The sequence below is a fragment of the Mesocricetus auratus genome, unplaced genomic scaffold (genome assembly GCF_017639785.1).
Source record: "Mesocricetus auratus isolate SY011 unplaced genomic scaffold, BCM_Maur_2.0 Super-Scaffold_100008, whole genome shotgun sequence".
Classification (NCBI taxonomy): Eukaryota; Metazoa; Chordata; class Mammalia; order Rodentia; family Cricetidae; genus Mesocricetus; species Mesocricetus auratus.
In genome coordinates, this window is record NW_024429192.1 from 78598611 (window position 1) to 78616319 (window position 17709).

The 17709-nt window shown below is 50.6% G+C and overlaps 1 protein-coding gene across 2 annotated transcripts in view; it reads right to left on the minus strand.

Moving 5' to 3' along the window:
* Positions 1-17709, minus strand: part of Mad1l1 (mitotic arrest deficient 1 like 1) — a 304565-nt gene that overhangs the window by 71259 nt on the left and 215597 nt on the right. For both annotated transcript variants that reach the window (XM_040751261.1, XM_040751262.1), the window contains one exon: positions 8146-8350. In XM_040751261.1, coding sequence (XP_040607195.1) covers positions 8146-8350 — 205 coding nt within the window. The remainder of the gene's footprint in view (positions 1-8145; positions 8351-17709) is intronic.

Consider the following 17709-nt stretch of genomic DNA (forward strand, 5'->3'; position numbering starts at 1 on the left):
GAAAAGGCTAGCAGGCACCATTCTTTCAGTCTCTGCTACAGTTCCTACCTTGATCTCCTGGACTGACTTGCCTATGGGCTGTGATAGGGTAAGAAAATTAACCCTTTCCTTCCTAAATTGCTTTAGCCATGGTGTTAATTCAGCAATAGAAAGCTACCTTTCGTGGTGGGGAGACTGAGGATCAAAGAGAACAAACAAAATTGGATTCCACTGTTCCAACACTAACAGGGTGAAGCATGGGGTCTAAAAATGAAAAGTCACAGACAACCACAGTGCTGGGGTGATCAGAGTCCCTAGGACAAAGTGCCTGCCACGGAAGGAAGAGCTGATAAATTACACTTCATCAAAATTAAAAACGTTGCTTATCAGACTAAAGCATTAAGAAAATGATTAGAAGACAAACAATCCAATTAAAAACTGGGCACCGATGTAAGAGGCGTCTCAGCGAGGAAGATGTATGAATGGCTAATAAGCTGCAGAAATGAGCTCCGAATCATTAGTCATTAGGGAAAAGCAACCACAGAGGATGCTGTCGTCAAGAAGCCAAGAAAGACAAATGGGAGGGAGGATGGTGAGCACACACAGGGGACCCTCATAAGGGGATGTCAACTGGCATAACCACTTTGGAAAACAATTAGGTCATTCCTTACAAAGGTGATAAATGTACCAGGTAATCCAGAAACCTCCGTCTACACATAAGACACGGGCACTATCTCCAATGTTCACAGCAGCATGGGAACAGAACCTAATGTTCACCATCCCTAACACATGGGCCATCCACACGGTGGAATATTACTCAGCCTTATAAAAGAATATGGACATATGCTATGACACGGCTGACTCTCAAAAGTATTATACTCGGTGCAGAAGCCGGAACAAAGGCCCGTGTAGTATAAGGTTCCATTTAGACAAATGTTCTGAAAAGACAGATCAGCAGAGGGAAGATCAGTGATTGCCTGGGGCTGTGAGTGGGAGCAGGGGCGACTGCAAGGGCACTGGGGACCCATCAGGGTGACGGGAACATTCTAAAGCCAGGCTGTCGTTGAGCAGAGCACCACTGTACGCTCACTAAATCACCGAGTTAATTACACCCGTAGACAGCTGGGGACGGAGGGGGCTGCTGCTGAGTGTGGTGGGAAACGGAGCAGAGACAAGCCGGTGCAGGCTCCTGTGAGAGGTGGGTGACTCCCTCTGTATCTATGCCAAATCAGACAGACCCCACAGCAGCCCCAAGTCAGATGGACCCCATACCACAATCTCTATGTTTCCATGACAGAATATACAGCATGTGCCACAACCACGGAATGCAGGCTAGCTACTAAAGTCAGCCTCGTGACAGCCCAGGAAGTCAGGTGAGCATGTCACCCTCTCTCCAAGACAAGAAACTAAAGGCAGATGGTAGCTGCCAAGCCAGGCCTACATGGTTTCCCAGGGGGACCCCAACTTGAAGGACCCTGCCCTCACTTGACTGGTGAGCATTGGCTGTGCCAACACCTCCTGGCCCAACCTGGCACTACGGATCTGAGGTGGGGAGGTCAGGGCTGCCAAGAGTATCCAGCCTGGGGTTCCAGCCCGCTTGTTTGATGTGTCAGGCGCGAAGGCGCTCCCACTTCAATTACAGGCTGAATGAAACTGGAGAGAAATCCCTAATTGGGTACTTGGCTTCAGTTACCCGGCAAAGTTTACAGACATGCCAGGAAGGAAAGGAAACAAGGCATTCAGCCGAGCAGCTCAACATGGCTGGGGAACACGGCAGTTACACAGCCTCAGCAGACCCCTGTGGGGTCACGGGGACCCTCAGCCACGGGGAACTCAGGATATGACTCAGAGGTGAAGTGCTTGTCTGGCATGTGTGAGCCTGGGGTTTGCTCCTTGGCATCTCCCAAACAGAACAGGAAAACAGAACAAGACTGAGGCTATACAAGGCTCTATCTCCAAGGGGCCTAGAGTCCAGAGAAGGGCAGAGGCGACAGCGCGTCAGCAAGAAGGGGGAAAAGTGATCACACGGGAGGGCATATCATTGGAACAGGCTTGGGGACATGGCCAACAGGCTTGTGTTAAGCTCAGATGGAGGTCTGGGGCCAGAGGCAAGGGTCACCCTGGCTCCGGATGAAGAGCCAGTGGATGGAGACAAGTGGTACCCACAGAGTAGAAGCAGTCACAGGGGAGCTTCCGCCATACCCTTGGGGTCTCAAGGCAGTTCTGAGCTTGGACTATACTTTAGAGGCTATGCTAGGACACTGGCACTGCCCAGAGCAGCTCTCTATCACAAGGCACAGACCCTGGAGCAGCTGAGACAGGCTGGGGATGAGGGCTCTTTGAGTGCCACAGTCTTGAGGCATGGCCTCAGCCCTTTCATTCTGGGCCCTCACTCACTCTACCTGCAGCCAGGGCCATGCTTATTAGACGAACAGCTTTCAGCTCTACCTGACCTGGGACAAGAAGCCTAACCACTCAGGGTTCCATACCATGTGCCCTGTGGGAGTTCCAGTCCTGAGTCCCATCCAGGCCTAGCCCTGTAGTCAGCCCCCAGCTGTGGGGAATCCTCTTTGAAGCCATTCTTTTGTCCCAGCTCAGGGTCTGTCTTCCACACTGGCCCCTGAGCTTTGAAGTTCTGATTGGATCCAGAAAGGTGGGTAGGGAGGGGACTGGTTTGTGAATGACCTGAGGCAGAGAGGGAGAGCCTCTCTCAGCTCATGAAGTCAGCAATTAAATCCCATCATTCTTAAAAACAAAAACCAAAAAACCCAAAAATCCAAAACCTTTGTGTGTGTATAGACATGTATGTGATTTGTGCATATGACATGCAAAACATGTGTGTGATATGCATATGTATGTGAACATGTGCTTGTGTGCATATACACATGCCATAATGCACTCATGAACGTCAGAGGACCATGTCTGTGCCAGTCCTCACCTGTCACCCGTCTGAGGGAGAGTCTCTGCTCACCAATGAGTACCCAGGCTAGCTGGCCTGTGAGCTTCCTAGAGTGTCAGCCTCCCGTTCCCATCTTGCTGTAGGAGCACACTGTAGGGAGACAGCATCTCTTCAAGTTGCCCAGGCTGGTCTTCAACTTAAGCTCCCCACTGCTTCTGCCTCCCAAGTGGCTGTGGTGACGGCCTGCACCAACAGGCCTGACTCAGGCTTCCAAGGTTCCTTAGTGAGTTGATAAATAGTCCTATTTTCTTCTGGGCTGTTCTGGCTGATTCCTTCTGTTTGCAGCTGCAGACCCTCCATAATCTCTTCACTGTGTGGCTTGAAGTCAAGGTCTAAATCTGTCTTTGTCCGGATCACTGGAGAGTTGTCCTGGTGGCATCTGTCAGATGGCCCCCACGGACTTCCTGCTCACTGTTCATTACACGTTATTAACTTAGACGAGACTCTGGGCTTAGTGGTTTCTGTTTGTCTATTTTATTCATCTACTTTCAGTAATTATGACTGTTTTCTTTTTCTATTTCCTTTTGTCCCCTTTTACTTATAGCTCAGGTTGTCTGAAACTTAGGGCTGAGTGCTGGACTTACAGGTGTGAACCACAGTGACCCAGTACTCATTTTTAATACTGAGCACAGACTGGGCGGTGCTTTGTTTTTACTTAATGACATTCTGAGCAGCTGATATTTGTCCCAGTCTCATGTCGGTGGCTGGGATAAAGCAGCCTGGCAGGTATGTGACTACAGAAAGACAGGTGTTTCCAACCCCTGGTGACTTGCATGCCTGTGGACTTTATGATGCTCATAATGCTGGCCACTGCGGGCTTGCTCCCATGGCTGTAGTCTTTGTCTATTTTCCTGGCTCCTTGCAAGCTCTTCATGTTGACAGCATGTGAGGAGATACACGGCCTTTCTTTTCAGGTTCTGTCCAGAATGTTGGTTTTTGGGATTCAGCAGCAGCCAAGAGCACCTTCCAAGCAGGTCAGCTCTGGAGTCTAGGCATGCTTCTTGGGTCTCCTGACACTGGATTCATAGCCACTGTGTGCTCTAGGCAGTAGTCAAGCTACAGCCCTGCTCTAGAGCCCTCAACAGCTGTCTAGTGTTCCTTCCCCAGGTCTCCCTGAAATCCTCGGGAGGTTGACCTTGGTCCCTGGGTCCATGGTGGGCTCACTCCACTTGCACAAGTATATATGTAATTATTAAATATAGCCACAGGCATCTCAAATCTGAACTGTAGCAGCACTATTTCTGTTCACTCTCCCTAAATGCAATCAGTCCATATGTCTAACAAAACATGCACCTGGTTACATGGTTCAACAGTGGGGCTACACTGAGGGCCTGATAGGATACTCTGGGTGGCCTCAGCCTCCTCCTTGGGGATTAGGAAGTGGCTGGTGCCATGTTTCCCCAGGTACAGGGTAGACAACAGCACTGTGCTCACATTCTCCATCCCTCCCAGGGATTACCCTGGGGGAACACAAGGAGCAAATACCATGGAGCATTACCCAGTGAGAGACTACTCAGTGGGCAAGGTAATTCTTAAGGTGCTTGGCCAAGTGCAGGAAGCTAAACACCAAGCTGGAGACATGGCTCTAGACACAGGAAGGGACACATCAGGTTGTAGGCCCTGGGTCTGAGAATGGACACCAGGAGCCAGGAGTGGAGCATGACTCATATTGGTAAGGGAACTGCTGGGAGTTTTCATTGGAGCTGTCATACACAGCTGTACCATACAGAGCTGTACAGTTCCAACTGTTACTTTAGCATGAACCCTAAAAAACAAGATAGCAGAGTGTCTCCTGCGAATGTGTTTCTTTGACTAATGAGAAGGGAGACAGCTTTGCTTCCTCTTGTCAGAATTGTCACCTGATAACTATATCCCTTATGGTGTTTGTGTCAGAGTGTAATGTTAAGGGTTGTTTTTAAGAAGAGATGATGTTCAGAAAGGTTAAACTTGAGACTCATCCATTTCACTGCTTTTAATTAAGAAGTCCTTCCAGCCCCCAAGTACTGGGGTTCAACCCAGGGCCTTCAACCATAGCTAGACAGACGCTATACCACTAAGCCACACTCTAGTCCCTTGCTGGGGTATTCTAGGCAGGTGCTCTACCACTGAGTCACAGCCCCAGCCCCTCACTGGGGGATTCTAGGAAGGTACCTCTACTAGTCTGTGGGCACTTAACTCTTGCTGTTGTGGACACTCCTAATAATAGGGTGTCCATGTTTCAATAAAACTTTATTTATGGTACCAAGCTCTGAATTTCATAGTTTCTACAGCATACAGCTTGTTGAATTACTAATATATTTATTTTTAGAACAATGTTAGGTTTTGTTTTGTTTTAAATATGGTCCTTCCTGTGTCCCTGTTCCTGCCACATAGCCCATATACTGCAATGATACTTTGCTGTTCTACATGGGAACACAGGCTGTGGGGGCTGCATCAGGGATGCACCTGCTCAGCCAACATCATTCTATAGACCTGCAACACTGGTTCAGAGGTTCAGGGCAAACAGTTGTCATCTCCCAGAACAGCACACCATGAACAGCTGTGTGGAGACACCTGAGACAAAGACCCCATGTCTCCTTTCCTACGTAAGCTACTCGGAGTACACCCTTGCCCCCTAGTTACTTCTGGGCAGACTAAGGCCTGGGAAGTACAGCCCTCCCCAAGAAAACCAGGGTTATGATTGGCCTGTATCAAGCCAAGCTGCCAAGGTCCTTTGTCTCTGGGAGCATAGGGGCATCTCTGACCCTCCCTTGCCACCCAGCTGACCTAGGTTCCAGAGCCAGGGCCACTGGTGTGGGGAATATGTGAACCAAGGTTGCAACAGTAGGGACCCTAAAGTCACACAGTCCAAGCAGAGTGTAGCTCATGGTATCTCAGGTCCCAAGCACCAAGTGTTGAAGTGTCAACCCCAGTTAGGCTTAACGGTGCATGCTTTTAATCCCAGAATACAGGAGGCTGAAACAGGAGAATGGAGAGTTCAAGGCCAGCCTGAGTTACAGAGAACCTGAGTTATTACTCTGCAACTCACCCCAAAGCTCTGAACTAAGCTCTGGAGAGTACCCTCATACTAGGGCAGAGAGGCTGAGGGTAAAGGAGAACACTACACAAGCCAGCTTCCTTTCTCTCTTCCCCAGAGATACCTATGGGACCTGCTGTGCCCAGTCAAGCAATGATAAATTTGATCACCTCCAATGTGTCACTCTGACAAGATGAGATTGTTTTAATTTTAATGCATGCCTAATTAAACTGCAATTAACCAGTTCACTGGCAGGGACCACAGACAGCAGGGGGCCACACATGGAGCCAGGAAAGCACCGGGAGACTGGGTTTTGGTTCCCTGGATCAGCTTTTTTCAGGAGGAGCCCCCAAACCCCTGAACTGTCTCCCTAAATAGTCTAACTGTCTCTCTAAACAGTCCAGTTGGACTCTGGGCTACTGGGAGCCAATGACAGGCAGGTGCAGCTGTTGTAGGGGTCTCTTCCGTCTGGCTGCCAATGCTGGTGAAGTGGAGAATTCAGAAGTGTGATGGCTGTAACCTAAGCTCAGAGCTGTTAGGGCTCATTTCTGCTCTACTGGAGAAAGCACGTAGTCTGAGACCCAAGAGAACTGGGCTTGAGACTGGCTTCTTATACTTTTACAAGTCTGCAGGCTCCAGTGTGCAGAAAAACAGACATGCAGGAGTTTAGAGGGTCACTCTGAAAACCTGACATGGGAGAAGGTGGAGGTGAAGGAGTGGGCAGAGAGAGCATGCACTTCACACACACACCATGACACTGCTCATGGGAAGAGCAACACTGTAAGTCAACAGATCTTCTAAGCTCCTGAGAGGCACAGGGTCCTGACCCATACATCTGCCACTCAAAACTGACCCCTACAGCGACACAGGAACTGTAAGACTAACAAAGGACATTGACGAACTGGAGGCCTGCCAAACCAGAGCACCTAAGGCCGGCAGCGGTCCCTATAGCCAGGCAACAAGACTATGGTAATAATGGTAACAACACAGATGACAATGGCAGGTCATATGGAATACCAACTCTACGCCAAGTGTGGAGCCCCAAGATACTGATTGCTTCTCAGAGCACCTCAGTCTGACAAAGACATAAGGGAAGGTGCACGAGTCATTCCCACTCAGACCTCAGGTTCACGAGGCAACAGGCCCCTGGTGTATGCCTTCAAACTCCCCAGGGCCCCAGGTTCTGTGCAATACTGTCTTCAGGAGCCCTCCACGAAGTCCCAGGGCAGATGCAGCAAGCAGACGGGAGACAGAACAGGAATGCAGGAATGAAGAGACCAGAAGAATCTGCCTCAGCCACTCCATACTGAGATCCATACTGCAGGAAGGAGTCTCTGATGACAGTTCCATCATCCCTGGCTCAAGGACTCTCACTGGAAATGCCAAGTGCCTCCGCAGGACCAGATGATAGATACACAGAGAGGAAACAGGAACGCTTCATGGGATGAGAAGGAGTTGAGAACCACAAGCAAGACACAAACCCCAAGACAACAGTGGCCCACAGACCCAGCACAGCACAGGTGGCTGAAATTCCCCTAAGGGTAAGGAGACAAGAGTGGTCTCAGGACAGGCAGGGTTGCTGCAGGACCTGCCTCCAGCATACCCTTGTCCCAGTTCCCTCTCCCACCAGACCTAGTGCAAACCCCTCCCTTGTACACACAAAGTTTGCACATCACAGCTGCAGAACAAAGCAGCTGGGGCAGGATCTTATGGCTGCCATGCTCACCAAGGCTCAGTGACTGATGTCAGTGGCCTCTACAATGCATCATCTGTGATAGGTACATGTTCTGATGGTTGTTACCCTGATTTACAGACTGGAAAGGATGGTGAGAGGCACTGACTATACTAGCTTGCTCTTTCCTGGAATCTTGGGCCTGGTTGCAAAGGGCCCTGGGCTCTGTGACGTGTGCTTAGGCCAGTGAACGATGGCCCTGTTTTCTCTGAGGATTGGATTTACTCATGATTAATGGACCACATATAAACTGATAAATGGTATTAATTTGTTTGGGGGGGGTCTGAGAAGATCTTAGCTGCTTGCAAACTCGGATGACTAACTCTGTTTGTGAAGCCTGCAGGGAAGCAATATCTCTCGGCTGACTGCAAGAGCCAGTGGGCTCTGTCCATCCACTCAGTCTGGATGCTGTATGCTTATACCTCTCTGGAGACCAGAAGGCTGGATGAGGGGACCTACCTGCCACCTCCTTGGATGAGGGAAGGCTGGAGGCCTCCAGGTCAGCAGGGATGGGACCCCCCCTCTCCAGTGCATGCACGAGTCCCCGCAGTCGCTCGCACTCCCCCTGCAACCGGGCATGGTCCTCTTGCTGGCGTTTCCTGGCCATGCTGGCTGGGTTCAAGCTCATGTGTAGCACTTTGGTTCGACTCTGATTGTAGTCGCCCTAGAGGAGTGAATACAGCATGGGGTCACTGGGTGTGGATGAGGAATGCAGTAACACAGAGCATAAGCAAGGAGGATCCTGGAAGCCAAGGAGCCTTTGGTACAACACAAGGTGTCATGCAGCGGTTGCCATGACAACCATCTCAGCACTTATACATTGTGTGCAGGCAAGCCCCTTACCAGTCTGGGCTCTCGTACAGTACAGAGGCACTCAGCCTGACAAGTGACTGAACTCACAGAGATTACAAGCAAAGCAGTCTTCCTCCCCCAGAGCCATCCCAGGTGCTCTAGCACACCAATGCCCTGCTCAGTCTATCTAAATAGCAAATTAAATGCCAACTTCCAGAAGGAATGAGAGACACGGGCTTGTAATACTAGGTACACAACAGGCTGAGGCAGGAGAATTCCAAGTATTAGGCCAGTTAGGGCCACAGAGTGAGGACAAGGGTAACCTGGGCTACTTGTTAAGACCCTGTGTCAGAGGAAAAAGGACTGAAGATGAGGCTCAGTGGTAGAGCACCTATCTAGAATGCCCCAGTGAGGAGCACAGATGTGGCTCAGTGGTAGAGTACCTGTCTAGAATCCCCCAGTGAAGGGCTGGGAGTGTGGCTCAGTGGTAGAGCACCTATCTAGAATCATCCAGTGAGGAGTTAGGGGTAGGGCTCATGATGTGATCTAGTGGCAGAGCACTTGCTTAGAATCTTCCAGTGTGGGTTGGGGTGTGGCTCAGTAGTACAGCACCATATATAACCTGGTTCCATTCACAGTCACTCCCGCCCCCTGAATCCTGATGCAAAGGCTGAATTACCAGGCTCACAAAGCCTATCCTGCAGCCCTGTGAGGCCTGCCATCTATCCCTCTCTGCAAGACAACTGTGCTAGGGAGGCCCAGAACTGAACAAGCAAGGGAAGAGTGCCTTTGCTCTCTAGAGTGGCTTTAGATTTACAGAGAAACTGACTGCAGGAAGGAAGTAGAGTCCCCACAGACCTCGTTCTGGTGTCTACAGCTAACAGTGCCCATGAGTGGCACCCACCTGTCACTGTCCCCACAGCTAGGGACAGCCACAGGAGAACAATGTGGCTGATTCTAGATGTCTCAACATGTTGCAAAAACAGTGACTGAGGCTGAGTGGCACTGAGAGAGAGCATGGGCAGGATGCCCCCCTGATGTCTACCTCTCACTACACACAGACAGACACCAACTCCAGGGAAGGCACGTCAAGATATAAAAGGCAAGATTAAAAATAAACTTTTGAGATATATTTATTTTATGAGTGCCTGGCTTATATGTACTACACGAGTGTCTGGTGCTCATGGAGGTCAGAAGTTGGATCCCCTGGAACTGGAGGTAGAGTTGTAAACTACCATAGAGATGCTCTTCAGCCCCTAAAGGGAGGGCCAGAAAGTAAGTGTGAGGAAACATTACCATCCTGACAGCACACTGAGGATGTATGGACATGAGAGGAATGAATGGAAGCTGGTAGAACAGTAGCATTCAGGAGGCTGTGGCATGAGTTTGAGAATTGTGGGTTAATCTGGGTTCCACAGCAAGGCCCTGTATCAAAAAGGCAAAGGGAAAAATAGAACGGGGCGGGGGGGTTACAATACGCTTGAAGCACTCTGGGCCCAGCCGGGGAAGGGATGAACATGAGGGTGGAAAGGCCCTTGAGGTCATCCACCTGGTCAGCTCACACCTAGATGTCATTCCCAACTCAAAAGTAATCAAGAAGATGTCAGCCACTGGAAAATGGGCAAAATGCATGAATGGGCACTCATAGAGTCCAAAGAGTTAACGGGCACAGAATGTGATCCACATGAGCCATCAGGAAAACCTACCCTGCAGACAATGCAGGTCATATGCCTAGTGTGAAGCAGACATCCCATGCAGAAAGGCTGTGCATTCCGGAAGGGCACTGAGTGGACAGTGGTGTGGGGATTGCACGGAACCTTGTAGCAGAGCCACCGAAGGACCCTACACACCTCCTGAACTGTGGAAGGTGGGAGGCTGTCTGCTGCCTCCGCTGAGCCCAAGACAGACTTCTGAGCTGACTCAGGAAGTCACAGAAGGAGTTCGCTGTCTTCTCTGACCAACCTCTCCCCAGATGCTCCTGCTCTCAAAAGTGTATCAGGGCTACCACAAAGCGCAGGATGGAGGCGTGGACTTCTCTTCTAGGGACTGGGTGAGAGAACTGGGATATGATGAGCCCTACACTGCTGGGTCTGGGATCCTCAGGGCCCAGGTGCCTGTGGCTGCTCAGCAAGGGACACTGATCTCCACATCCACATATACCATCATCCAGAGGTCAGAAGATGTTAAGATTTGAGGCTGTCTCCGTGTGGTCCTGGGAGTGACTTCTGTTGGTCTTGTGAGATCTGAGGTCTTTTTAATGTTGTGTTAGAAGCTTGACTAACATATAAGGGTTTCCTGGCTTCTCTGGCATCAGTGCCCCCTCCCATGATACCTGCTGAGGAAGCAGGGGAAACAGCCCTCCCATTTAGACCACCAGACACAGGAAAAACAAGCTGGGAGACTAACTTTAGTGAGGCAGCCTATGCTCAACAAGCCTGGGCATCACATGGGTTAAGTTGCCATAGGCCATTGCCCCTCTATATCATAAGAACAGTATGGTCTACCCTGAGGTACCTCACCCAGGCCACAGTTCTGTCACTCCTCCAGAAATGCTTCTGGGGGCGGCAGGAGAGGGTAGGAAGGAGGGCAGGAGAAGACTACAGCAAGGTTCTTCACACAAGCAAAGTACCAGCCTGCAATCTCCTCAGATGGGTGTGTATGTGTTTGGTGTGTGTGTGTGGGGGGGGGGAGATGGGGAGCAGAGAGTGCTTAGAGCCACCTGCAGGGAACAGTAGGGTTTGCAAACTTGGTTTCCCAGGCCACATCCTGAGTAGATTCTCCTCAGAGGGAGAGGAAAGAGGAAGTTACCAGCCAGAACTGGGGGGAGGGAAAGAGGGGGGAGCAAGCCTGGCAGGCTCTTCAGAGCCTTCCTGAGAACCTTGTAAAGCGCTGGGGATGAAGAGGCTCCCAGAAAGCGGATTCCCTGGCTCTCAGGGTTTAAAGGACTGTTACTCGTGCAATTTCAACAGTCTGTTATTCCGTGCAATTTCACCAGCCGGGGAGATAACCAGGCATGTGAAATCCATCACCCACACCCGCTGTGACAGCCTTGGGGCTGGACAAGAACCTTAGCTTCTTCCCAAGCCAAGCACTATGAGCTGGGCAGGGAATCAGAACCCAGCTTGACACTGCCTGTGGAGCCAGGCAGCCTCAGGACTGCCCACCTGTCCCAGTGCCCACTGGGTAGCTCAGTGAGAAAGCAGCCACAGACTGCAGGCGTGGGAACTGGCAGGGAGGAGCATTACACGTGCCAATGAAACCATGCTCACCCAAACACAGAGATCTTTGTGTGGCCTAAGATGTTCTTGATTTTTCCTTTAAAAACAGTAACTCAAATCTTAGTTTGTGAGCTATGCAGACTGACAGGTTGGGGCTAGGGGATCTCAGGCTGAGGTGAGGGCTCACTGGGGCCTGAGACAGCTCCCACAGCCTCATAAGAGCATGCAATACAGAAGACACCACAGACTCCTGGGATGGGTTGGGTGTGCTGGTGCACACGTTCATCACAGCACTCACATGGCAGAGGCAGGAAGATCTTTAGGAGTTTGAAGTTAACCTGATCTACATAGTACCATCCAGGATAGCCAGGGCTACATAGTGGCGGGAGGGAGAGGGGTAGAGGAGGAGAGGGGGAGGGGGGAGGGAGGGAGGGAGAGAGGGAGAGAGAGGGAGGGAGGGAGAGAGAAAGAGATCAATTCTGGGGAGGAAAGAAGCAGCAACCAGCACAGCTGGGTCTGTCCAGCCTGAGATCCCTTGGCACGAGGAGTCAAGATAAGCCACTGTCTCACACTGTAGAGCATGAAGCCAACAGTGATGCCTCAGTGCCTACTCAAAACAAGTACCCAGCTACAAACTGACAAGCGACAAGTGACAGTCCATCACTACCCGTCGTCCCCTCTGCAGCACCTACACGTTATGACACACTACATCACCTCAAATACTTGTTTTATTAGCTGTCCCTTAGCAGAGGTCAGCTCCATGAGGACAGGGTTGTCTGTCTTGTTCCTCCCGGTGCTTCTGGTACTGATAATGTGTCTGCTATGGCACAGAGGCTACCGAATGAATGCTTAACAAATGGAACATTTCCCGGGCCAGAATGCATTTCACAGGCATTGAAATCAGATCACCAACTGAAGCATAAAGAACCAAGAGGTCTAGAGAAATGGCCTCAGCCTCCCTCCTGTGACAATGAGCTGGGCACACTGCTACAGGCAGATGCGACCCCAATTTAAGAACTCTCTTCCCTACACAACCACCTAGAGACACAAGGGTTGCAGTCGAAGCAGCAGCCATTTGTAGACATCACAGAAATGGATGAGGCAGGAGCAAAGGCATCACCTGGGTCCATAGTCATGTGTGCTCTCACTTGGCATCCAGCACCCACCTAGGATTCTGTGCCAAGTCATATGGCAGGGCTCAGGGAAAGGGGTTTCAGAGTTTGGTCTGAGAAGGGAAGTTAAGTGGCCACCTGTGTGGCCACAAGTACAGGAGGTAAGCTGTATGCCATCCAAGGTTAGTGTAGCTCCAAGACTAACAGAGAGATCAGTGCTACTGCCACCACCAGACACACCAAGTACCTTGCTGTGAGGAGGGGCCAGCTAAGAACTGTATGACAAAGATAGGGTGGACCCCGAGGGCTGTCACAGGCCAGAGAACCATGTCAGTGCCATCTAGAGAGTGTCAACCCACCTGTCCAGAGGGTATCGTCAAACATGGCTGCTTCTATGCCTGGGCATGTCTGAGCACTTGAGGAGCCAAGCTGTCATGTACCCTCTACCTATAGCAGATGCATCAGAGACTATTTGGGAAGAAAGTAAGTGCCAGGCTTATGCCCACAGCACCAAATCTTGTCTTGGCACTGGTTTGGCTCTGCTTCCTTCCCAGGTATGCCTGCTGCCTGTTGCAGACCCAGGGGCATCAGTGCCAATATAAAGAAGCACCATCAAGGGGGCCAGTGAGGCATGCGAGACAAGCAGATGGGAGCGAGTGAGCAACTTCGCTGAGTCTGCCGCAGGATGACAGCTTTGAGGAAGAAAGGGGAGAATGGCTGTAATCTGCTGCTAAAATTTGTTGCCTTGTTTGATTTGCAGCTGAGGAAACTGTGGAGACACTGATAAGAATCTCAAAAGGAAAATTCTGGAACCTTCCTTTGATGCCATGATGCAATCATTGACTAAACAAAAACATCTCACTTGCTGAGTGAGCAAGCTGACGTTTTCTACTAATGACCGAGACACACAGAAGCTGACAGAGGGTGAGGTGAGAAGGCAGCAATGCCAGGGACACTCTGTGGCTCCTGGCCTGGTCCACGGATAGTGGTCACTGGCAGGTCCATGCAGAAGGCTCCTCCAGGGCATCGTGTGGACTTCCTGGAGGGCAGGTGGCTCTTCTCACCTCCTGTCTACTCTGTGACATTCTGTCTGTTGTTCAAGTCCATGTAAGCGCAAGTGACCAGTCACTGTTCTCCATCCATCAGCAGGCACATGGCTGAGTGGTCCAGGATCTGGTGGGTTATGCTCATATAGTATGTTCTTTCCCTAATGTGTGAGTGGCCTTCCTCAGAACTGGGGCCTCAGTTTTCCTCCGTGACGGGAACATGGTGAATTTAGTCCTTTTGTATGTGGTGTATATAGGTGTGTGCAAATGTGCTGCATACAATTGAAATGTATAGGCCCACGCACATATGGAGACTACAGCTGGATGGCTGGACGGGGGTAAGGGTGCTCCTCCAGTACTCTTAGTCTTACTTTCTTGAAATAGTACCTGTTTGTTGACCTGGGAGCTCACTGTTTTATCCAGTTAGTAAGCTCTTGGGTTCCACCTGTCTCCATCCTCCAATGCTGAGATTACAGGCATGTGCCATGCCTGGCATTTTATATGAGTGCTGGGGACTTGAACTTGGGCCCTACCTACTGAACTATTTTCCAGGCCTAGTGAATCTGGTTTTTAAGAACCTTTCTTTAGCCAGGTGGTAGTGGTACACACCTTTAGTCTCAGCACTCTGGAGGCAGGGGCAGGTGGAGTTTGAGGCTAGCCTGGTCTACAGAGTGAGTGCCAACTGCTTGTGTAGAGAACCCACATTTAGTTCCCAACATCAGATGGCTCACAACTTCCTGTAACTCCAGTTGCAGGGGATTCAACATGGGTGCCTAAAAGTATCCACATGGTGTATATGAGCACATAGTAGGCACACATACAAACACACACATATATACAAAACCTTCTAGGCTGAGAGATGGCTCAGTAGGTAAAGGCAAAAGGTACTTTGCTGCTAATGCTAACAACCTGACTCCTATTCCTGGGACCCAGATGGTAGAAATAGAGAAGGGACTCCCACAGGTTGCTTATATATGTGTGCTGTGATACATGCATATTCATATAAACAGACACAAAATCAATAAATAATAAATAAAAACATAATGAAAATTTAAAAATAAAGTCCAGAGGAAAGCACCCCCTAGCCTCTGACCCTACAATAGAACCAGATCTCCTATGTCCCCATGGGTGGACAGCTGCCCCTAGCCTCATTCCTCTGGGTCCAGCTACCCCCGAGAAGGTCCAGGCAGCAAGCTGAGAGTCAAGGCCGCCTGCCACTGGGTGCCTGACTCGCATACCAAGAGACCCTGCTGGAAAGAGGCAGCAACGCGAGGAGAATTAAAAAGCACAGTTAAATAACCGCCGATCCTCATGCATATTTATAAGTCACTCGACTCAAAACTAAATCAATACCTCTCCTAGCTGAGGCCCGTGGCTCCATAGCAAGAGTGAGGTTTCTCTGGAGGACTGCTGGGTCTGAGAGCAGGGGGCAGAGCTGGGTCAAGGAAGCAGCAGAAGCTACAAGTACAGATGGTCACTGTGTAGTCTCCCCTGCCCCACCCAGTCTGTAGGACCTGCCTGCTCAGGAGACCGGGCTGGGCCACACTTCTCACCTGCCCTCAGCAGCTCTGGGGGAACAGGACTAAGGGAACGCTTGGGCCAGCATAGGTCAGGGCTGTTTTTATGACACCCTTAGTGTCTGACTCCTGGTGACTAAGGGACAGGATGTGTTGACACAGCAGACTGGACTGCTGGGCTTGAGGATACAGCCCTAGAGGCTCCCATGCTAGCAAACCTCTGTCCCCTTATAAGGAACAGCCTAGAGAGCCGCCCTCCCCAGATTTCAGCCTCTTCTATGCATCATTCTTGGACCCTGGGCTGTGTGAGCTTGCTCAGCAACATGAGAGAACTTGGGAGTTAGGGCGTGGTGTTGTACAGCTGGGACAGGAAACCCTTGGAGCAAGTTCTCCCAGGCTCATGTTGCATTGCCAAGAGCTGCATTTCAGACCTCCAGCACCAGACTTAGACAACACAATTCATCAATGCCTAAACATGCAGCTCTGAGGGGAAGGGTGTCTCCCCGACTTTCTCATGCACAGACCCAGTAATGGCCTGGGCCAGGTACTCAGAACTCAGGAAGGAGAGAGGGCTGGTGGCCACTTCAGGATGCCTAAGGTCAGTCCTCTTCAGTTACTATTTTACTTGTGTCTCCTGACAGGGCCAGACCTGGCCTGGAAGTCAGTGATCCCACAGTCCCAAACACACCCTCATCCACTGGGCTGCTTCTTCTATAGGCTTCCATTTATTCCTATGCTGTGGGTATCACTGGGTGGCCTGAAATCCTTAGGAAGGACAAGGGGTAGGAAGATGTGAGCATGCTCTTTGCAACAGCTGTTGCCTAGGTGGTCCATGGGGTTAAAAGCCAAAGGGTCAACCAAACCAATGCTTTCAAGTACATCCCTGTATCCAAAGAAGCCCCTAAGGTCTGCCTGTCCACCTGTCCATCCTCAGTTCTAAAGCTAAAATGTTCACTATAACTAATTGTAACTAATTAGACATATAACCACCTGCCTGCCTGCCCTTGGCCCCAACCCCATGTTAGACATGCCCAGGTGGCTGCCTCTCAGTGGTCCCTGGGTTCACTGATCATACTACCCATGAACCTGAGGTTTCTACCAGACACCCTAAGAACTGAAGGATGCCAACCAAACTGAGACAACTACCAGGAACTACTAGGTACAAACCCAGGCCCTTGCAAAGCCACCAGCCCTTGCCCACCCAGTGGCATCAGGAAGAGTGGTGCCAGCAGCAAACAGAAGGAGTAAGCAGAGTCTCATCAGAACACTTATGGTTTCAGGTACTTGTGTTCCAAGGCCCTGTCACTGGGGACACCTGTGGGCCACTAGCTCCCTCCTTCATCTCTACTCTCTCAGCAAAAAGCTGTGTCTGATCCAGTTTGCTTCAGATGGCTAAGAACCCCAGAGATGGCAAAGCCAAATTAAGACCATAAGACTATGCCAGCAGTTCAGGAGAGGGTGACCACCTGGGGATATGTAGTGCTGTGTCCTTGGGTCTATGGAGGCTACACACAAGTTCAGGGATAGCTGGCCAGAGCAGAAGCCAGAGAGTTGTCGGGATTGGTCCCCAGCTCCTGGGCCTGAGCTCCCTCCATCCTTTCTGCATCTGGCTTGCAAGCCCAATGAACTCAACAAATCAAGTAGGGAAATGGGGTAGAGGTAGGTCAAGGAAGGTTGAGTTCGGTAGTTGATGTATAGGCAATGCTTGGGGTTGAGCAGCCAATACAAAGGACCCAGATGAGATCAACCTTGGGTCTAGCTCCAGCAGCTATGAGTTGGGTGAGTCCTCAGGATCCCAATCTCAGTCTTGTGACACACAGATGGCAATCACCTCACGGCCAGTGACAAAAGATAGCCACCCTGGGCTTCTATAACAGCACAGTCAGGGCATGCACATGAAATGGAGACTGTTCTTGGAGGAGAGGCAGGAGTCCAGTTTGTATCTATCAGGCCATAGCTTACGCTGTCATTCCCAGTTTCTCCGGGCAGAAGAAACAAAGCAAGTAGCCTCTGTTCTCACGAACTCCTTTCTGCATAGTAACTGGCTGTTGCTCCACCCCCATGCTTGGTTCTTGGTAAGGGCTGGCAGGAAGCTGCAGGGACATGGGCCAGCAGTACCAGGATCAATTATGAGATGATGGTCAAGGGTCAATGAGGGATGAGCAGGAGTCTTGTTGAGTGTGCGGCCTGTGAGCTACCACCCCTAGCATATTGATATGCATGGCGGGGGCTTCCATCCCTGTTCCCGGGTTTCTGTCAGACAAAGCTGATTCATTTTCTCTCTATTTTTTAAGAGAGTCTCCTGTAGCCTAAGTTGTCCTTGACATCACTATGCAAG